At 46.8% G+C, this 21,227-nt stretch overlaps 3 protein-coding genes across 6 annotated transcripts in view; all 3 read right to left on the bottom strand.

Moving 5' to 3' along the window:
* Positions 1-6,680, bottom strand: part of VPS8 (VPS8 subunit of CORVET complex) — a 68,447-nt gene extending 61,767 nt beyond the window's left edge. The window contains exons 1-6 of one of the 2 annotated variants that reach the window (XM_082288358.1): positions 6,553-6,680; positions 5,591-5,659; positions 3,754-3,884; positions 2,236-2,329; positions 1,669-1,701; positions 303-357 (exon numbers count right to left, since the gene is read on the bottom strand). In XM_082288358.1, the coding sequence (XP_082144484.1) occupies positions 303-357; positions 1,669-1,701; positions 2,236-2,329; positions 3,754-3,884; positions 5,591-5,659; positions 6,553-6,660 (490 nt within the window). In that variant the 5' untranslated portion in view covers positions 6,661-6,680. The remainder of the gene's footprint in view (positions 1-302; positions 358-1,668; positions 1,702-2,235; positions 2,330-3,753; positions 3,885-5,590; positions 5,660-6,552) is intronic. The other variant, XM_082288359.1, reaches the window with a different exon arrangement.
* A 1,387-nt stretch (positions 6,681-8,067) lies between these two features.
* NME9 (NME/NM23 family member 9) lies at positions 8,068-12,950 on the bottom strand (the record flags this gene model as incomplete). The annotated part of the gene is made up of 5 exons (XM_082288006.1): positions 8,068-8,199; positions 8,631-8,702; positions 9,809-9,912; positions 10,486-10,543; positions 12,918-12,950. 5 exons carry the CDS (start codon positions 12,948-12,950, stop codon positions 8,068-8,070), a joined length of 399 nt encoding a protein of 132 aa, XP_082144132.1.
* A 1,584-nt stretch (positions 12,951-14,534) lies between these two features.
* ARMC8 (armadillo repeat containing 8) overlaps positions 14,535-21,227 on the bottom strand; it is a 64,016-nt gene continuing 57,323 nt past the window's right edge. For all 3 annotated transcript variants that reach the window (XM_082287709.1, XM_082287711.1, XM_082287710.1), the window contains 4 exons: positions 19,877-19,972; positions 19,339-19,411; positions 18,308-18,401; positions 14,535-17,035 (listed from right to left, as the gene is read on the bottom strand). In XM_082287709.1, the coding sequence (XP_082143835.1) occupies positions 17,002-17,035; positions 18,308-18,401; positions 19,339-19,411; positions 19,877-19,972 (297 nt within the window). In that variant the 3' untranslated portion in view covers positions 14,535-17,001. The remainder of the gene's footprint in view (positions 17,036-18,307; positions 18,402-19,338; positions 19,412-19,876; positions 19,973-21,227) is intronic.

Below are 21,227 nucleotides of genomic sequence, written 5' to 3'. Positions count from 1 at the left end.
TTCACATGAAAACAGAGTATTTTCTATTCAAACACAGAAAAGGCTCTTTAGACAATTCACACAGAGCTAAATTTCTCAATATCAAAGTGCCAGATACACAAAATGCAGAAGAAATATGAGTAAGGATGACAAATATTACTTCTGCTTCATTTCTTTACTGAAAGAAAAACACATTTAGCACAAACAACATGGAAGAAACCCAGCCTGCAGTTATAAATCAGGCTGGGTTTTTTTGGCTTGTGTTTGCATTCTTTAAAGATCATTAAAATGCAAATAAAATCCAAACTTTATTTTTAACTTACCAAATATCAGTGCTAACCCATGGGAGGTCCCCACTGCTATCAGATTTGATGCTGCCTGAAAGAGTCACGCAGGAAGATTGAAAGCAGAAGAAACATCATTCACAAATCCACCACTTGTCAAGCAAAGTTTGCCAAAAGGGGAAGATTTCAAAGGTTGTAACTTTTTCCATTTATAAGTGACAAGCACAATTCCTTCAAGAAGACAGAAGTACTACACCTGGACAACCATCACACAGATTATCTCAAGATCAGAGGGCTGCTTTTTCCTCTGCTGTTTGAAATTCAAATGCTCAGAGTGGTACCCACAGCAAAATTTCATCTCTCTACAGTCAGTCTCATTCTTTTGGTGTAGTTGCTGAGTATAAATATTTGGGATTTTATCCTAACTCAGCTGCTACTTCCACATCTGAGCTCTTCTAAAACCCTGGCCAGTGCTGGTCCCCTGAAGAGCAATTCACACCAAGCCAGAGACTCCAACTTCTTTCCATGGGGAATTAAACAAATCCTATTAAACATATCCTCCAAGATCCTACTGCACTTGCAAACCGGCATTCAATGAAATAAAACTTAATAGAAATCACATAATGCTGTAGATGTATTCAACTTGTTCTAATTTTTATTTCTTAACAAGTCAGATTAAAAAAATTCAAACGCCTCGATGTCTGGATGTGTAAGTACAGGTTTTTATTCTATGTACACATCAGTCACAGCATGTTTCCAACTTCACTGTGCAGCCTTTTGCCTTAGAAGTGACTACTTTTTCCTTTTCTTTTTTAAACAAAAACGTATTTTCTTAAGGGCTGCTGTTACTACAGTCAAAGTGACTGAGCACATCTTTAGTTCCTTTGTAAAACATTAAAACTCACTTCACAAAGGCAAAACAAGTACTGACTGTATTTCACCTCATTAAAATGCTTCTCCTCTCATTTACTATAGGCAGATTCACTTCTGACATATTTAGACATAATTAGCATGCTTGACTTCAACAACTTTGATGCAAATTGCTAAGCAGGAATATCCTTCAGACAGCCTTTTAGTTAATATTTCACACAGAGAGACACTGAGATTTTGAACCCATCACTTGGAGCACTCCAATTAAATTTCTATAAAAAATTGTTAGGAGTCAAAGCAATAACTGGCAAAGAAGAAACAATTAGGGAAATTCAGTGTGCTCAACTAAGAAGCGCTGGTGATGATATAAAAAAGGGAGGGCATGATCAGCAGAGGGGTAGCTGGGCAGTGAAGAAAGGCTCCTCCCACTCCAGAAGTCAAGGAAGACACATTTATCAGCTGTCTTAAATTACTGCTTTAATAAATTGGCATGAAAGCTAAATACACAGTCCTTGAAAATTGTGAGAGTACTTACAATTGCAGTGGGCAAGCCAGCATCCACTTTGTCCTGGGGAAACAGGAGAACCCACGAGTGAGAGACAACTCCCAGATTGCTCATGTCTAATAACTAGAACTTCAGCACCCAGAAAAATCAACAGCAGCTGCATTTTAATGGTCCCACCGGGGCAGAGCTGAGGGAACCACTGGCTAGAAACACCCAGAAACAGAGAGGAAGCAGAACATCCCGTAATCCCATGTGGAAGTTACTGTGCTCTTCTCAAAGAGCCATGTGCCTGTTGCAAGCATTGAGCAAACCCAGTTTCAGCACCTTTGAGCACACTTTCATGTTATATGAACATTTCCAACCAAGTTTCAGACATCCAGCAGCACAAATCAGTGCTAAAAGTGACCCAAGCAAGTCAGCTAAGCCCTGATTCACTGCAGCCAAGGGACAACTGGTTAGTAGTTTATGTCCCTAACATGGTGTTACACAGAATTAATAGCAGGGGCAGGCAGGAGATCTCACACACCCACACACACCCCACACACCAGAAGAGTTTCACATTTTTCTTAGTGGAGGTGCCCAGAAGATGACACTTACTGCTGCAGACACTATTTGGGCAGAAATCCCTTTCAGGAGCGAGAGCCGTATCACTGATCCATGGAGTGAGAGAGAATCTGGGAGTTTTTTCTTCCTAAGGAAGTAAGAAATGAACCAAAAAGCATTAGAGCAGAATAAAAGCTTGGAAATTTGCCTAACCCACAGCTAAGCCAGCAGGTAAATTCTGCATACACCTGTAACTCATGCAGTTTCCATTCTTCTTCTTGGGGCCACAAAAGGAGATAAGGCATGAGATAATCAGCAAAGCCTGCTCTGCCCTGCTGTACCTGCACACAGTTTGGTTTTAACTCATGTACTGGAGTAAAAAAACTTAGCTCTTCAAACAAATGGTCAGTTTCAAGCACATAAGTGCAAGCCTTAGAATTCATTATACATCCTGAAAACAATCCTTCAGCTCTTTCAGGGAGTGAGGAAGTTGCAGCCTGTAAAGGTGAGTATCTACGGAAAATACACAAGTGGAAAAGGCTCATTAGCAGAATACAGACCTCCTAGGAAAACTGGGTGCATGGTAAAGAACAGCCTTCAATTAATACACAACTCACCTGATATGAAAGCTTAAGTGCTTCTGTTTATGGAGAAAATGTCTTTAAAAACTAACTAGTGCAGGAGCAGTTATTTGGAAAGAGCACTGGTAAACTCTAGCAGGCAGGACAGGGAAATTCCCAGCAAAGCTGCAATTTTGTTGCCAAGCTCACACAACCAGAGAGCCAAATTCCCAAAACGACCAGACAAACATTGGGGTCTTCTCTCTCCAGAGGTGCACAAACAAGCAGCTCCCACAGAGGTTCATCCAACATGTTGCTGGTAGCTGGTATTATGGCTAAGGACCCATAACCACGGCAACCAGCGTTACCCAAAGGTGACAGGAACACCTCCAGGTCTTTCTGTGTACTCTGTACTGGAAGAAATTTAAGCCTCTCCAGGTAACACTTCTCTCAGTACAAACCATCTTATTGAAAACCAGAAGGGACAGAGAGCCTGTACACCACCCTAGGCCAACATAAACCGTCGGACTTCAGAGTGTTTGTATCTTGTGCAACCGCTCATGGCACACAAGGCAGCCATGGGAGTGGCTCAGGCCATCATTTGAGTATTTAACGACCCAAGTCAGCAGCATTAGAGCTAATTATCACATTTTAGATGTCAACATTAGCAGTCCACTCACAGAAGTGACAGCGGTTGCCTTTTACAAATAACCACCAGCTGCTTGCAGACTAGGTCAGCCACCTCTTTGAAACATTTTCTGTAGAGTCATCATGATTCAGTGCTTTAAAGATTCCATTAAAATTTGGAGAAATTTAAACAATCCATCCCCCATAAAATGCCTTTATTGCTCAAACAGGCCAGCCCTCAGTGCAACTACAAATCCCATCTTTGGCTATGTGATCCTGGAGGAATAACAGTGTTCGGTGAAAAAAAGGAGGATTTGTTTCCAATGGATGTAAGCAGTACCCCTTCACAAATGGTTTCACCTCCCAGGGCATGAGGCTGCAGTACCTCTTCAGGTGTGTCCTGTCCCCACTGTCAGAGCTGGCCACAGAAGAGGTGTCATAGGAGTGTGTATCCGTGTTATCAATGTTCAAGAGAAAGGGATCCTCCAAAATGAAAGACTCTTCTTCATCATCAGTCTGGAGGGCGAGAATCACCACAGCTTGCTAAATGTTCAAAATGCACAACAGCAGAACTAAAACATTAGCAAAGCAGCATCAATTCAGCAAGGAAATGGACAAGGAGAGGAAAAGAAAGCCTCATATTTAAAAGCCAGAACTATTTACTACTTTACAGGGCTGATTCTGTGGAAGACCCAGTTTTCAGAATTCACAATAATCAAAGAAGTGGGCTGGAGAAAAAGTCAACTAGCTTTTCTTCCCCAAATATTATGTACTCCATCAAAACTTTACTGACCTTTAACAGAGCTGTTCCCAAGTCTCCAAATTGCCAAGAGAAGGCCTAGAATTATCATCATCTACTCCAGCACTTGACTAAGTGGCACCAAGAGCCCAGCAGTCCCTCCAGCTGCCATGACGGTTGATTTTGCTCTTTTCTGAGCTCTTCTGTTTGCAATCTCTCTCTCCTTTCAGTCTTAGCCTGGAGTTCTTTATTACAGTTTTTCAAAGAGCCATTCTCCCTGATGTGTTCTAAAGCCAGTGCAGCTCCTGTTGCTCTCTCAGCACAGAGCCAGAGCGAGCAAACACAACCCCCCAGCTGATGCCAAACGAGCAGGGAGCAGAGCAGCTGCCCCTCATTTCTCTTACACCTGGCAGCCCTGTGCCCATCAAGCATCTCTTTCTGAACTGTTTGTCTTTTTGGCTCAGACAGGTTCTTCTCTGCTAAAATCCTTTTCAGAAGATGTTTTGCCAGTCATTCCCATCCTACATTTACTGAGATACTGCAATAAGACACTGTCTGCACTGAACTATATTTTCTTCATGATTACCTCTCAAGTTTAAGACTTGGAATTACTCCTCTGACATGGATGTCACTGCATGTCCTTGCAGTTTGAGAACATCCAAATATACTAAACTTCTGCTACCCAAGGCACCAGCAGAAACAGGACACAGCTATCCCTACTACTCTTGTTTCTAGACTGTCTCTGTTCAGGATACCTTACACCTGTTTTTAATGCAGGTTTTTAAAAGAACTGTCACTCCTGGCAGGCTCCTTTCCCTTTTATACCAGCTTCCTAGCAATCCAGCCACCCATCTCCTCATTTCGTTAAAAACCTTGTTTTCTTGGAGTTTATCTTTACGTCCATGCCCTTCTTTGCATTTCTAAGGATTGTGCACTCACACAGCTACTGCAGAAATACACAGAGCTGGATACATGTGAGACAGAGTCAGATCTCCCCTGTAAGGTACCACAGATAACATCAGATGCTGAGACTGTTCACTGCTCCTGCCAGAGAGCTGCATATATGAAAGGAACAACACAAATGAAGCTGTGAAGAATCCAGCTCTCATCTCCTCCCAACAACTTCAGAACTACCCTGAATACTCTGCAATTACTTTTAGCTAAAAAAAACTCTTTGGTGACCCTGACCTTTAACATGTTCTCTAGACTTCAGGTGACTCTCCAGATCTACAGATGAATGTGCTTAGACTTGATGAAAACCTACTATGCTGAAGCTGTGGATATTTTAATTGAAAAAAAACCCCAAAATTCCATCTCACACACTGCAGAGCAATTACTCCACTGAGAATGCACTTGCTACCTATGAGCATCAGGAAACCATCAAGTTCTACAATTTTGTTTTCCAGGAAAAACACAGTAGGAGTAGAGGAAAAGGAGCATGTGCTGCCTCACCTGACCTACCCCTGTCCGATGCATCACTCACCTCATTTAGGATGCTCTCCAGTGTTGGAGGGGTATCAACTTGAGGAATGTCGAATTCTTTATCATCAATCTGTACATCAGAAACCACAACCTGAGTTTAGATTGCCTACTCCGCCTTCCAAACCATAATTAAAGCCACATGAAAAGCAGCTATGCACGCACGCCTCTGTCCAGAAAGGCAGGCGAGAGCTCCGAGGGCAGGGTCACACACAGTTTCACCTGCTTGAGTGAGGATAATAGTTCCTTCTTGGAGGCTGCGTGAGACTTATTTCCAGAAACAGTCATAGAATACTTTTGATGTTCTGAGAATAAACACGCTATTGCACTATAAAGTGTTTTGCAACAGGAGAGAAATTAAACGACTGACTCTGTACCTGCTACATCAGGCACCCACCCTATAGAACTTTGGGGGTTGTTGGGTTTTTTCCTAGATACGGTGAAGAACGTGAGATCTATGTAAATGACAGTGACCCATGTCACCATACTGGAACTGGCACAGAATAGCCTGGGACGCCCACGCCGACCCTTTCTGCCGGGTGTCTGCGGGGCCCGACCCTCCCTCATGGGTGTGCGAAGGGAGCCGCGCCGACCCTCCCTCATGGGTGTGTGTGAAGGGAGCCGCCGACCCTCCCTCATGGGTGTGCGTGAAGGGAGCCGCCGACCCTCCCTCATGGGTGTGCGTGAAGGGAGCCGCCGACCCTCCCTCCCGGGTGTCTGAGCAGACCTGCCAACCCTCTCTGACAGGTGTCTGAGGGGCCCGACCCTCCCTCCCGGCCGTGTGAAGGGACCCGCCGATTCTCTGTCTCACAGGTGTCTGTGTGAGGGACCCGACCCTCCCTCGCGTGTGTCTGAGGGACCCACCGACCCTCCCGTAGCGAACCCCTCGGCCCTGCGGGAAGCGCCCCGGCAGGCGCAAGTCCCCGCGGCCCGGTCGTGCCGCCTCCGCAGCGGTTCGGGACGCACCAGCTCGCTGCGAGAGTCCAGCTCACGGTCGAGCTCCACCACACTCAGCCGGTGCGCGGGCGGCTCCGGGCACGGCTCGGGCTCCGCTGGCTCGGAGGCCGCGGCCATGGCCGGGCCGGCTCCGCCGGGACTCGAACCCGCGGCAGGAGCCTCCTCCCCGCGCAGCCGCAGCGCGGTGGGGCCGCCCCCGCGCCGGCCTTAAAGGGGCCGCGCGCCACTGAGGGCCACCGAGAGGGGACGGAGCCGGTGCTGCTGCCACACGAGAGTTTTGTATTTATTGAAAAAGCTCGCATCAGCTCCACAACTGCGGTTGTCATCCCGGACCCGATGGGTGCGTCAGCCTCCGAGGGAAGGAAATGGACAAAATTAACAATAGGCGCAGAAAGGAGAGGCAGAGACCAACATCCCTCACGCCCCTTCAGCCCATGGTGCTTCAGTTAAAGCCAGGAGGGTTTTGCTTCGATTCCCAGCATTCCGGAGCCTAAGATTTGGTATGCACAGGGCCAGGATGCAGCACCGTCCCAGCAAAGCCAAGAAAAAATGTCCCTTTTAGGAGAAGAGGCAAAAGCCTTTGGGGATTCATAGCTAATTTTAGACAAGGCAGGAGATGGTGTAACCAGATTTGGAGCCCAAGCATCTGTGTTTTCTTTTGAAAACCACTTGGAAACAGAAAGCCATGTGTGGGTCTTCCAAGAGCCCTTGCCAGGCCAGAAGGCAAGGGGTGTCAAATGTAAGATAAAACATATTGGAAGGATAAACATCCACAGTTTCACAATGCCAGACACCCAAACTATGCTGGGCTGTTTGTGTTCCAGGGTGACTCTCCCATGTGTGCTGATCTGTGCCCAAGTGGAGGAATGGCCCCTCTGATATCCCAGCAGCAGCTGAGTCCCCACTGAAGGTTCCAGCTTTTAAAGGTTCCAACTCAAGGCACAGAAAACATCCTACACCTGTGCCTGCCTTACCTGTTTGTCCTTCCCGTTGTTCCTCCTGAAGGGGAGCCGTGCTTCCCTGCTCTCTGGAGAAGGCTCTGTCTGGCACCTAGCAGCAAGAGCACATGGCTGAGCCAGGAACATCCCACACACAGCCTCCAGGTGAGCCTGTGCCAGGCAGGGCCCCACGCCCCACCTCCCCCTGAGCAGGAACAGCCCTCCTGCTGTCCTGGGCCAGGTCAGCTCAGCAGGGACAGCAGAGGATCTGCCTGTCCAGGCAGGGCACAGCAAGGGCGGGGGGAAGAGCATTCCCAGGAACAGGCCAGGACATGTCAGCAGAGAGCTGCAGGCTTTAGAGGCGCCTTAAGAGCACCAGGTCACACACACCTAAGACAGTTTTGCTCCTCAGAAGTGTCATTATTTTAGACCACACACACAAAGCCAGGCCCTGTGGTAGTGCCTTAGGAGGCTGGCTGGGCAGGGCAGGGGATTCTTGCAAGGAAGTGGCTCTGCTTTAGAACTGTGCTGGCCCTGGGGAGCTGAACCTCTCCTCTTGCATGCACATCTACAGGTGTTTGAGGCTTTAGTAACCCATTACCACCACAGGCTCTCCTCCACGTTCTAAACCCTTCCTTTCCCCTGCCAGCTGTTCCAGGATGGTCTTCTGGAGCAATGGTGCATCTGCTCCTCTTACAACAGCCACTAATTCTCCTCCCTGGAAGGTGTGAAAAGCAAATCAGTCAACAAGTGCTCAGGTTGTGCTCTCTGGGCTCTGGAATTCCCCCCAGCAGCACATCACCCATACTATATGTAGCAGGCCCTCCTCCCCTCAGAGCTGCTCAGCTCCACAGCAAGACGGAAACCTTGGAACAATCTCCTTTGTGCTTCCTCATCAGTCTCAGGATGAAGCAAAGCAGCTTGTGAGAGGAGTGAGGTCCTGCAGAAGCAGCAGGCTGAACCTGGAGACTCCACAGGGCAGCACACTGCCTGTATATTTTAATCTGCACAGCATTTGATCACCAGCAGATACAGAGCAAATAAAATTCCAATCACACGTTAAATAAATAAAATATCTTTCCAAAAGGACACTTGTTCCCACCAGCAGGTTTATTGCTATGCAGCTAATGGGAAAATATTTTCACTCACTGTATAAAAGAGAAAGACAGGCTCACATTGTCCTCTGTATTTTCCCAGAGCATCAATGGAATCAACTTCAGCCTAAAAGGAATGTAAAATAAAATAGGTGTTTCTAGAAAAGCATTTCTGCTCCAGAGAGATGCACAGGCAAGTGCCTGGACTCAGACACCCTCAGCTGGCTGGTACTCACCACCCACACACAGGAAAACACCTCTGGGTCCCAGACTTTGGGGACAAAAAGAGAGCCAGGGCCACAGCCAGCTCACAGCTCATTTCCAGTGCCTGAGGAGCAGGTAGATGTCACCTGCAGGAGCTGGAGCAGCGCTCCTGTGGGACAGGGATATCTATTCCCAGCAGCTCGCCTGGCTGAGTCCCAGAGGAAAAGCTGACAAGTGAGTTCAGGGCTCCTGCCCATGAGGACTGAGAGAAGTGCCAGGAGGAGCTGCAGTGGCAGCAGAGACAGGAGGGCTGAGCCATGAGGAACCTCACTGCCCTCGGCCCTGTCCACAGTGCAGAGCTGCCTCCAGCCAGGAAAGGCACCTGAACACAGCGTCACTGCATGGCTGAGGCAGGGAGGGACTTGTGAAGGGCTCCAGTCCCTGCCCAGGGCAGAGCTGCACTCAGGGGTACAGGAGGTTGCTCAAGGCTGTGTCAGTTTTGAGCTCCTCCAAGAATCAGCTCTGCACAGCACTCTGGGAACCTGTCCCAGTGTCCGACACTCCCACCTGAATACTTTTCCCTTCTATTTACTTGGACCTTTCCCTGCTGCAACTTATCCCATTATCTCTTGTCCTGTTGCTGTGTTCCCCTGAGAGACATCAGTGTCTGCCTTCTCCATCCTCCCCCAACTGGACATCTGTCCATTTTCCTCTCCAGGGTGACCAAATCCAGCTCCTTCAGCCTCTCCCTGTACACCAGCGGGAATGTGTTAATGACTCTGTCTAATGTTACTTTCTTAAGTAGAAATCTGGAAAGAATAAAGCAGTTGAAGCCTGAAAATTCTTAATTATATGAATTCTTATAGATATACCCAAGCCCCTGTATGTGGCAGGTTCACTCCCAGCAGCTGCAACTCCTGCACTGCTATGGTTTGGGCTAAATACTGGAAAGATAAGTGATTTCAGCCCTTAGACCTCAGCTGATTTCAGGGGACTGGGTATTTTAAGCAGTGCCAAATAAGATCTTACCACAGCAAAATGCAGGAGATTACTGCCAACTTCATTCCTGATTTTTTGGAACAGATTCACTACTGGTTTGCATGGGCCACACCAGGCTTGAAACACATCAACAACTGCAAGCAGGAAAATGAGTCAGAATGAGGTAAAAATGGGTCAGTTTAGACACAGACCAATAGACCATATGCTAGAAGGGCTGGATTCAGCTCTGAACTGGAAATCCTTGCAAGGCTTGCAATGCTGCATGAGAGGACAGGATTATGTTATAAAATAACAAGCTAAGAATGATGTGGAGGAGTCCACAATGGACATGGCTGTGACCTTGGAGGTAGCAGAATTCCCAGGGAAAACTGCTGCACAGAGGTAGAGCACACGAGGTTTTCCCAAGAGCCTTGGGAGGCAGGGCTGTTCCTCGTGCTGGGGACAGTCCTGTTCCAAGCAGTGGAGACTGGAGACTCCAGAAGCTCCTGGACCAGCACTGCTTGGATTGCATGATGACTGTCCCACATAAATGAAGAGGACTAAAACCTCCTACTGGTCTCACCTTGGCTAGAATATTTTTTTCTTCCGTTCAGGGTAAGGGGAATGGAGAGACTGACTAAACATCCTTAACACTAATAATTCCTAACAGTGCTTCTGTCCTTCCAACACAGAACAAGAGCAATTCAGTGTGCTGACCAAACCCTTACCAATGAGTCCTTTGAGACACAGCATTTCTTCCCAAAGCTCCTGGCTAGTGATGTTAATCTGTGTGGAAAATTGAAAAACACAGTAAAAGCCACAGTAAGTCACCAGGTACTACCCAGTTGCTGCAAACATATTGACAAATTGCTCCAGAGGGACACACCTGCCTGAAGAGGCATTACCTGAGCACTCAGGAATCTCCTCTGGGTGTGATTCTCTCACCTCTGACCAGCTGATCAGGATGTCTCACAAGATCCAAGGAAAGGCAGAGGGAAAGGGCAGCAGCATCCAGCCAACGGCAAGTCCTCCCCTGTTCAGTGGCACTACCAGAACAGTGGCTGCCTGGGGATCCCAGACTCAGTTTGCAGAGAATTGTTCTGGGGGTTGGCTGGTTGGTTGGTTTTGAGGCCCCAAATAGGGACCCACAGCCCCTTGTCAGGATCTCCACCTGCCTGCCCAGGGCTCCAGTCGAACTACACCTCATTCAGGCCCAGTCCTCACAGGGTCTATGAACCACCTGATTCTCCAGCAGCAGTTTCTCACTTTGCCTGCACACAAACTCTACTGCTTTGAGATGTTTCAGCCTTGAGAAACTGAACTAGTAAATACACAGTTTCCATGATGTGTGGGCACTAGAGCAGGGTCTAAGGACCCAGCATGTCCTTACCTGAATTCCCAGCTGCTACCTAAAGACTTCCAAAGCACAGTGAATAGAGAACACAAAGTTCTAGGCTGGGAGAGGCCTGTGGAGTCCTTCACCTAATCCCCTGCACAAAACTCAGTGTTAAGACCAGCTTGCTCAGGGATTGACCCTGTCAGGGATGCCCTAGACCATTCCATGTGCTGCACTCTATTATCCCACACTCCCAATGCTGTTATTAGAAAGGATATAATCCTTAGCATCATCCCCATCTTACAGAATGTGCCCTTCAGTATGGACTTAGAAAAGCACAGCAAGTTAAAATAAAAAAGGCTTCTTGAGTAACACAAGACCTGGTTTTGTTCATCCTGAACAATGAAGGTTCCTAATTCCTTCCTCAGTGGGTATCATCAACCCCAGCTACATTTAGACTACAATGGAAGACAGGAAGTTGCATCAAGGCCAGCTATTTCACAATAATTAACACCAATGGGCATTAAAGGGCTGTTAAAATCTCACAGCCAAGAATTCCAAGAGTGGAAACTCCATTGCAAATGAAATGCCATCTCTCAGGTGTTCAGAGCTGTGTCACTGGGGGTCACACAGGGCAGTTTCTCCAGGGCCTTGTCTCACTCAGGGCCTGTTCAGCACATGACCCCAAGCTTAGTTTTTTCAGAGAACACCCTCAGAACTACAAAATTTAATTATTCCTAGTGTTGGGACCACCCTCAGAGTGTTTCACAGAATGCTAATGAGTCTAAATGATTTATGACAGTAATTTGAGATAATGAATTTAGCCATGAGTTCAACCACTGGACTCAAGGACTGCTGGCACTCTTCAAGGTGCTTTGCTAATTTCAATGTCCTGAGGCTGCTTGGACCTGGCTTTTCTCTAACAAAACCAGAACCCTTCCAGGACATCCCCTCATGTCCTACACAGGTCAGCTTTCATCTGCAGATGTAAAAAACCCCAGCTTTCCCTTCGCTGCCAAAGGTGCACAGTCTGGTTGATGTCAAGGTCCCCATCCCACAGGAACACAGCTGGACAAGCAGCAACAGAAACTATTCCCACCTTCATAAAGTGCCCCTCTTTCCTTCTTACACATGTTCACATTTCCCAATTTAAACAGTGAATAAACAAGGCCATAATCTCTTTCATTCTTTCTCTCTTGTGAAGACTGAACTGCTTTCAAAATTCAGAGCAGACCTGTTGAACCCATTTTGGGTTTTCAATGTTTTTGCATAGGGAACTGCTCTTAGAACCCCCCTCTCCCCATGCAGTAGTTATAAAGCACCACTAGGTCACCTGTGCAGTGTAAACAGGGAGAAATTCCTCTGCACATCACTGTGAAATAGATTTTTCAGCCTTTAAGTTTTTCTTGTACCTCTGAACTTTTCCACCTTTACAGCAGTCTTTCTGAATACATGACCTGGCCAGAAATGCCCATCCAGGAGATGCACCAACTCCAGTTCTCTACTCCTGAATGTCCTCTGAGCCATTACCTCACAAAACAGAGGCATTTTGGTCCCTGACAGCAGCTAAACCTGTGCTAGGCCCCAATGGCCCCAGACACAACCTGCAGCAGCTCCCTCTGCACCGCACAGCCCTTACTGGGGACAGCTGTGACCTGCCAGGTCCTCCCACGCTTCCCACCTGCCTTGTGGGAACGCCTCTTCCCCACGAGGACCTCGCAGAGGGGCTTTGCCAGCAGAATCTGAGATACCCCAAGGCTGAACTCCATCCTTTGCCCTTACTGAGAGTTTACAAGCTCTGCTAAAGGCCTGGCTACTACTGACCTGCAGCACTAGCTCCTTTTTCTTTGCAGCCATCCTTCTGCAGGAACAGGGTCCTTTGAGCAGCCAAGCACAAAGCACTGCAGACAGCCTCTAACCCTGGATCCAACTGCTGGCCAACCTGCAGCACAGAGAGAGCTTTTTACCTGTGTCTGCTGCTCCAGCCCGAACACGGCACCCACAGCATCGCCCCAAACCTGGGCCCACCTTTGCTCGCACCTCCTGCGAGAGCCGAGCTGCTGCTGCTGCGGGGCTGAGCTGCCGCTCCCTCCCTCCCTCCCGGGGCCTTGTGCAGCAGCTGGCAGGACCCCAAGGCTGCCATGGCAGCGCTGGCATCGCCAGGGCAGCGACAGCCCGGCCCGGCCCCGTGCCCGGTGCTCCGTCTCTGCCGGGAGCCCTGGAGCCGCAGGTGGAGCCTCCTCTCACCTGCCCGGCTCCCCCGCCCCACACTCAGGCCCCACTCCAGTCTTCGCACCTGAACTGGGGGCTCAAGACAAGGCGTGGGATCCAGGCGTGACCTCCAGCACGGAGCAAGGGTGTCCCCCTCCAACCAAGCTCAGTTTGGGGAGATTTGTGGCTTTCTTTTCCTCTCTGCAGTGGGAGCGGGGCCCAGCAGCCCTCGGTGATGCCGTTTGGGCACGGCTGATGCTCTTACCCGCTCCCTTCCCACCCCTGGGCACACTGGGCTGCAGGGCACACCCTGGAGCTGCTTCTTGGCACACAGCACACGGCGGCTGCTGGCCTGCTCCTCCAGCTGCCCACCTTCCTCCTGGCTGAGGATTCAGGTTTTGGTACATCAGGGGCCCCAGAATGTCTCTTTTTGGGGAAATCAGCCTGCAGAAAAGCCCTGATGATTTTGACCACCACTGAAAGTTTGCAAACTGACAGCTCACATTGTGCTCACATTTCAGGATTACCAAAGAAAGCCCTTTTAAAGCCATTTTCTACTCTTCAAGAACCTAATCTCAGGCACCTCAGTTATTCCTGTGCCTGTTGTGTCACTGCTTCAGCAGTTTTGTGGAGGCACTGCAATGGGTAAAGTCTGTAAAAATAAACTTTAAAAAAAAGAGATGTTTGCCTTTAGAATATCCTGGCACAAGCTGCTTCATGCAGGCCATTTAGCTTCTTTCACTACCAAAATGCAAAGCTGTGACTGCAACAACAGCCACAGGATGTCTCATTTGATTTTCTGTGTGGGAGAGACAGTCCAAACGTGGAATGAAGGTGGTGGGGAGAGCCGAGGGTACCACGTATCTGACAGCTGGTGTCCCAAATCCCCTGCTCAACTATTCACTTTGTAGCACCTGTAACCTCTGCAAGAAGGACTCATCACTAGACCCAGAGATGAAGAGAGAACATACTTATCAACATCCATCAGGATGGCTTTTCAGCAGGGAAAGGGCCCAAGAACAGCAGAAATCCTGGTGATTCATATGATGTCCAGACAAACTTTGCTTTGATTTTGCAAGCAACCCTGGAATTCACAAGCTGCTGCTACCTCTTTAAGTTGGGAAAGACTCTGGGTGACCAGGAAAGTCTGCCTCACTGTGAATCTTAGGCTGTAGAGAAGCTGGCACAGAGAGCTCATATTTCTTCAGGAAGCTGAGAAAAATCTAGATGTTCTGGTAAAGTTCTTTTTATTTACAGTATTCTTCTTATTGTACATACCTATAGCAACATCAAAAATTATTCACAAAGCTTAACTGAGTGTAAAAATGTTCTCATCCAACAGTTTGTCCTCTCAATACCTGTGGAAAATGTCAACTGTTCTCATGAAGCAACAAGATTGTCTGAGCATTGGTTTTTAGTTTTTCTGGCAGAATTTTAGGAAACCACCTCAAAACTTGTAGAGATACTTTTACTCACCTTTTTTCTGAACACCTGTAGGCACCAAAGTTCTATAGAATCAAACTCAGATTTGTTTTGAGAAATGTGAGTTGGGGAAGGATGAGAAGAAGTACATAAGAACTCGAGCTCCTAAACACAGACAGAATGGAGCAGGGAGATGCCCACTGGACATTTTGCATTTACAATACCTGCCTCAGAACATTTTTCTCATTCAAGCAAAAATATATTTGACTGAATTTTATAAACAAGACTTCACTTCTGAGGTACTGAGATTTAACAAGTTCTCACGTTTTTACTTTCCCTTTTATTCAACCCCCAAAGTCCATCATGAAACATTTGCAGAAGGACGTTAAGAAACTGCCAGTCACTTACTGCAATGCCTGGGGAAAAAGTGTCAGGTGCTCACTTTTATTTGTCTTTGAGAGTGGAAGAAGTTACATGAAATGTAGATATTCTCCTTTGCAACCAAGTGATAACAGTTATCTGATACACAGCACATTCAAATTCCAGGCCAAACTGTGGTCACATTTTCTGACACAAAGAGTTACCTTGGAAAAAAAGTAAGGCTGTCATCACAATTTGACCTTCTGATTAGAAATAAAAGATTTAGATAATTATCAAAATTGGTTAGCAAAGTTACAGACTTCTCTTCTTGCTGCAGCCTTCCTGAAGCTCAGTGTAAGAGAAGAAAGATTTGGTTTAAGACACTGGCTGCAAACTCTAGTGCCTGTTAGTGCTATGTAAATACAGTGCCTGGAGAGTCTGACTATGAGCTATGGTCTAAACTGAAACCAGAAAGGAGACCTGGGCAGAGAGTCAGAACCCTGAACTGCTGGAGGAGACTGGGAAGCCACTGGGCTCTGCCATTCCAACTTCACACAGTCCCCTTCACCTGCACTCACGTTTCCCTCTGCACACTTGCAGGCACCATTTCAGGAACATACAGACAGTCAGGGCTTCTGGATGCACTCACACCCCACCAATTATCCAGCAATCTAAATCCATGCACGTGTGTATAGCTGCATATATACAGAAAATCTGTAGCAACATTACTGAGCTATAGAACAAGACCAAACCCCCAATTTTTCCATCCCTTCCCCAACTTAATGCACTCAGTTGATCTTTTGTGGAACTAATTTGGAAGTCACTTAACTATTTGTGGAGATAAAGGATGCAAAACAAAAGCAATCCCTTAATCACTGCTTGCCAGCTCCTTCTAGTCTCTGGAAGGTGTAACTTCTGCAACACACTGTTTGCTCGGCTGACACCAGTGATCAGCAAATCCTTCTCACCATGAATAAGCCAATCTTTCAGCAATTAGCTGAGCAAGTTCCTGGCTGGCAGAGCAAGAGCTTATTCCTGCTGATCTTGCAGCCACCTGCTCCTTTCCAGAAAAGCATCAGTCATGCTACCCCTGAAGTATGGGCTTGTTTTCTAAAAATGTAAAGAAACCCAAACCCAATCCAGCTGGCCCATTCCATGGATTTGAGCATGTCATCGATACCAGGTGACCTTGTATTGTGGCAAAGAACTCTTGGACCTTGTCAGTACAGAATGTGCTGCTTGGAACTTGGAGTCTATTGTCTCCCTCTATTTTTCTCTTTAAAAAGGAAGTATAATGTAAGTTAAGCTGAAGTTCAGAAATGCATATATTTTACTTAAAAACATTCATCTGTTCAAAATTCAAAATAAACTTTATGGGATACAACAGTTTGGTTTTTTTTTTTTTAAATAACATTTCATTCAAACTGTATATAATTCATTGAAGTATTCGTACAGCAAACAATGGTTAACCCTTGAAAACCTGTAGAAAAAGATTTTCACACAAAAAAAAGGAAAACCAAAAGTGAGGTCTCACACCCACACACTCAGCCCAGCACACACACACACTCAAGCACCCACGCACCCACACAAGGCTGCAGCTAAAGCAGAGAATTGGAGGCCCAAAAGGAAAACAATGACTGATTGTTCTATCTGAGAGTCCAGGTAGCTCAGGAAAAAAAACCCAAAAAACCAAAACAACCCCCCCAGAGTCCTCTGAGTAAAGAAACTACCTCAAGAAAATTCTCAAGTGCACTGGAGACCTGATCATTCGAACTGTTTCTGCAAAGCAGCTCCCTGCACCTGAGAAAAATGCAGCCCAAGGTGACTTGTGCAAATATAAGGAGTCAGGAGTATCTCCTGCTGTTCCTTAAGTAGACATGAGGGGTGTCCATAGATTCAATTATAATGTCTTTGATCATGCAAGGTACTGCTGGAGTGCTGTCTTCGCCCTGCAAGAAAGAACAACCCATTAATTACAGGAGTCTGGCTTCAGCAGCAGCAGCAGCTTCATGGGCAGGCCCAGAGTGTGCCAGCAGAGAGGGAGGGAGGATGGCTGAAGAAAAGGCTCCCTCACTTTGGAAGGACCTGGCCCATGGGGCAGAAATGCTCTGTGGGGCTGTAACTGTTAAAGAATCCACCTGGCATCCAAGGATAACCTGATCTAGCCAATGACACTGGATCCCAGCACCAACTGAGGCACTCCCAGCACGGGGGGGCTTGGGATGTGTGTTACACACACACCTTCCAAAATCCCTCAAATGAACAGTCACTGAAGAGCAGTTGCTTTCTGTAATACAGGTGTACCATGAAAAGCAGGTCTTTGAGCTGAGAAATCAAGGAGAGTCAACTCAGAACTAACTAAAAGCACATCACTCCTGTCAGGAATCCTGTAGGAATCCTGGCCCCACTAAAAACATACAGTGAGGTGAGAGGGAGGAAGAAGCCAGTCTAAATACTGGAATTTATGTCATCTAACATTGTGCAACATTTTTGTTAAGACAAAAACACCTCCCACCAGTCTGGGGTTACAGTTGCATCAACACATGGGCTAATTCTGAGCTTCCTCCCACCTGCAGTGAGAAACTTAGCTCTTCCTTTGTCCCCCACAGCTCCCAACCTGCTACCATGACCTAACAGACTTTTCCAGGAGCTGATACAACTCATCAACATGGAAGATTATTTATTTGTTTCTTCCCAGCTTCCTGCTGTGAGCACAAGCCATATTAGCTCACGGAGGGGGCTGGTGTGGCAGTGGTGGGATATCAATATGTTCCTGATTATCACTTTCAGTGCTGATACTCTGGCACAGATTTTAAGATGAGAAGCCCTAACTTTACTACAAAGATGTCTAACACTAAAACATCTTTCATAAACCCAAGAATCTCAAATTTAATGCATTTTAAAAACAACTGCACAGTTTTGAGTTGTGTTATCTGTCTGTGACATCTTCCAAAAATCAGATTTTCTCCTTTATTTCACGGAAGAAATATGGGCTGTTGCTCACTGTAGGTGGGATAACTGCAAAAGGGTAACACAAAGCCCCAGAAATTGTCAGTAGCTGTTTTGGTTTTACACGTTTGGGAAGCAGCCAGATGATCTCTGTGGATACTAACACAGGCAACAGCAGAGGTGTGTGCAAAGTTACTGTTGGGCTTAATTAGTTTAAAATAATTTAACTGAGATTAACAACTGTGGTGATGCTGTATTATCTTCATACTCACTTGTCACACAGATTTGGATCTGAGGACTGACTCAGTTTATGTAGAATATCTACTATTCCCATGTCTCGGAGCTTGTCTTGGCGCTCCTGTGAACCTGCAGCAACAAATCACATTGTTGGGAGTGGCACCAGCCCAAGTGTCTGCAGGACAGCAGAGAGGAGGGCAGCAGGAACCAGCTAAAGGAGGGCTAAGGAGCAATGTCCAGCTAGAGCACAGCCATGGAAACTCCCTCAGCTCTGCCTGCTTCCCCACGGAGCTCCAGCTTCTTTTGCTGTGCTCCGTGTCCACATGTTTGGAGCCAAGAACATCTTGAAGGCAAGAATCTCTATCCTAAGGTATCCTGACTTCAGCTGTTTTATTCTCATCTCTGTGATTTCACAGGATTTGGATGCAGAGAACATTCCCCTGGAGGTGTTTCTGAGCCTGACTTCTGCCCTCTCCTCCTCTCACCATATTCCCCTGAGCAGCAGCATCCTTCAGCTGCCTCCTGGTAACCTCCCCCTCTCCCATGCCATGACTCTTCTCACCCAATGCCTTATCCATTGCTCCCAGTTCCACCCACAAGTCCTTTAGCTGGTTTCAGCCCAAGCCACTCCAGCCATCCCATGCTGTGGAAAATTTCTTTGCCAGAAATCCCCTTCTAATCCATTTATTCTCTCCAGTGAACCTGTTCCCTCCAACAATGGGTTTCCATAGCCCCTGCAGGACCTGGAAGCTCTTACAAGAATTCTCTTTCACTCCAATTGTTTTGAGACTTCACAGAAATGCCACAGGTGAAAACCTCCCACTGTGTCTCTGCAGCTCCTGTTTATTGTCACTGTGTCCTTGTGTCTCCCCCAGAACAGCTCCCTGCAGTCTCCTCTGTGTCTCCTGACCACTCCCACGTATTCCATCCTACACCTATAATGATGTTTCCCATTATACTTTGGATCCCACTGCACTGTGCACTGCAAATATTGATTGCTGAGTTAACAAAAGCTTTTTGATCAGGATAGTAAGTTGTCTGTGCATTAAGAAGGAGGGTTTCTTACCTTCCTCTTCATTCCATATGAGATTAGATATACAGAACATGGCAGCAAGCTGTAGTTTAGCATTTGAATGACTCTACAGAAAAAGAGAACACAAGTTTAGAAGAAGAAATTCAGAAATTCACAAGGCTTATATTTTGGCATTCATCATGTAATAGGTAATATAGCAAAGCTGGGACTAATTCTTATCTACAACTTCTCTCAAAGATAGGGCCATAATATAAGGCACTTGAGTAGTGGTCAATCACTTCCTTCCAAATATTTACTAATGTCTCCAAGATATGCCTTTGCCAAGTTCATGAAATGTTTTCCATGTAGGTGACGCCCCTGTAATGTTTTTATGGGAAATAAGCCCTGGATTCTCCTTTTAGCCAGTTCCTTTGTAGGCCTCTGCCATACAGAACTGCACTTACGCCCCACTGGTTATATGGAAATTAAGTGCATGAGAGTGAACAATTCACAAAACAAAATCCTAAAGCACTTTCCCCTTATCATTCCTGCAAAAGACCAACACAAATCCTTTAAGAGAAATCCCCCCTACCATGTAGTATTTGATTTTCTGCAGGATGTCATCATTGGTCATAATCAGTTCTTTTGCTGTCGTGCCATCTGCTATATTGGCAAGGATACACAATGTCTGAAAGAGAGAAAAACTGGGAAGTTATTTGGCCCCAGATCACATCCCATGATTTATACAGCTTCCCTGACAGCTCTGAACTTGAGACAAACAATTCCTTTAATTATTTTAATATCTTTAATCTGGAGTTTCCAGCTTGCTCACATCCAGGGCCAATGCCAAGGAGTTACCAGCTGTGGGGGGCAGCCCTGGCCAAAACCACTCATCGTCATTTTGAAGTGAAGAGCAGCACTCATTAATTCATTGCAAGGAAGAACATTTTAAGTCTCTTATAGAAATCTGTGACATGTAGGAAAGAATAAATGCCCTGGAATATAGAGCAGTCTGTTCTTCAGCAGTGGCTGGGGGGAAAGGAAAAACAAGAAACCCCAACCATTTCCACCCCTTCTTCAGGTCAGGAACAGGTGAGACAGAGGCCCTTCTGCTGATCTGGCAGAGCAGTAATTTGGTTTCAACAAGTCTAATCACAGTTGTCACCTGCACAGGAAACTCCAGCTACTTCTGCAGCTGGTTATTTCTTGCAAATTAGAGGAGCCATCCCACAGGATGCCCTTGAAGCACCCTGGCCCACCCTGGCACTACCTGCACAGAACTTTGACTGGCACAGCCCCTTCCCTGGCTCTCAGGGGCACCAGCAGATGCTCCACAAGCTCTTTCCCAAAGAGCTCTGGAAGAAGACCATTTTTTCTGGACATACTGGGAGGACACTGGAGCATGATCAGCACTTGCATGGTGCTTGTGTCTAAGCTGCACTGCACTGTGTCAGCAGCTGCAGAGACTAATTACTTCCAAGCTGCTAATTACATCCTGATGAGGCCAGCAGTGAGAGAGACAAGCGCTGTCCTGCTGCAAGCAGGGGGTCTGGTGTGCAGACAGGTAGTACTGGATTTTGAAATAAGAGCCAGCTGCACCACAGGGACCAAGAAAGAGCTCAGTGGATAAAGGCCCCAAAGCCCATATTCAGCCCAGCCCTTTCCCAGAGCATTTCCCAGGTATGCTGGTTCTCCTGCAGTCATGGAGAGGCTTGGCAAGGTAAATAACCTGTGGCAATAAAGGCCATTCCTGTCACCACAGCTTTATCAGGAAGACCTATTTAGAAAGACACACATGGTTAATTTTCAGCTGTTTCAGATCCATGGTGTCACTAAACTTGCTAGCAAGTCTTTGGGGATTGTTTTTTGCTAATTTTGCACTTAAATCGCCAAAGGAGGCCTGTTGGCCTTCAGCCTGTCCTTCCCTGAGCAGGGATTTAGTC

The sequence above is a fragment of the Coloeus monedula genome (genome assembly GCF_965178545.1).
Source record: "Coloeus monedula genome assembly, chromosome: 10".
Classification (NCBI taxonomy): Eukaryota; Metazoa; Chordata; class Aves; order Passeriformes; family Corvidae; genus Coloeus; species Coloeus monedula.
Note: the sequence above shows the minus strand (reverse complement) of the source record. Positions and strands in the feature narration are given on the sequence as shown.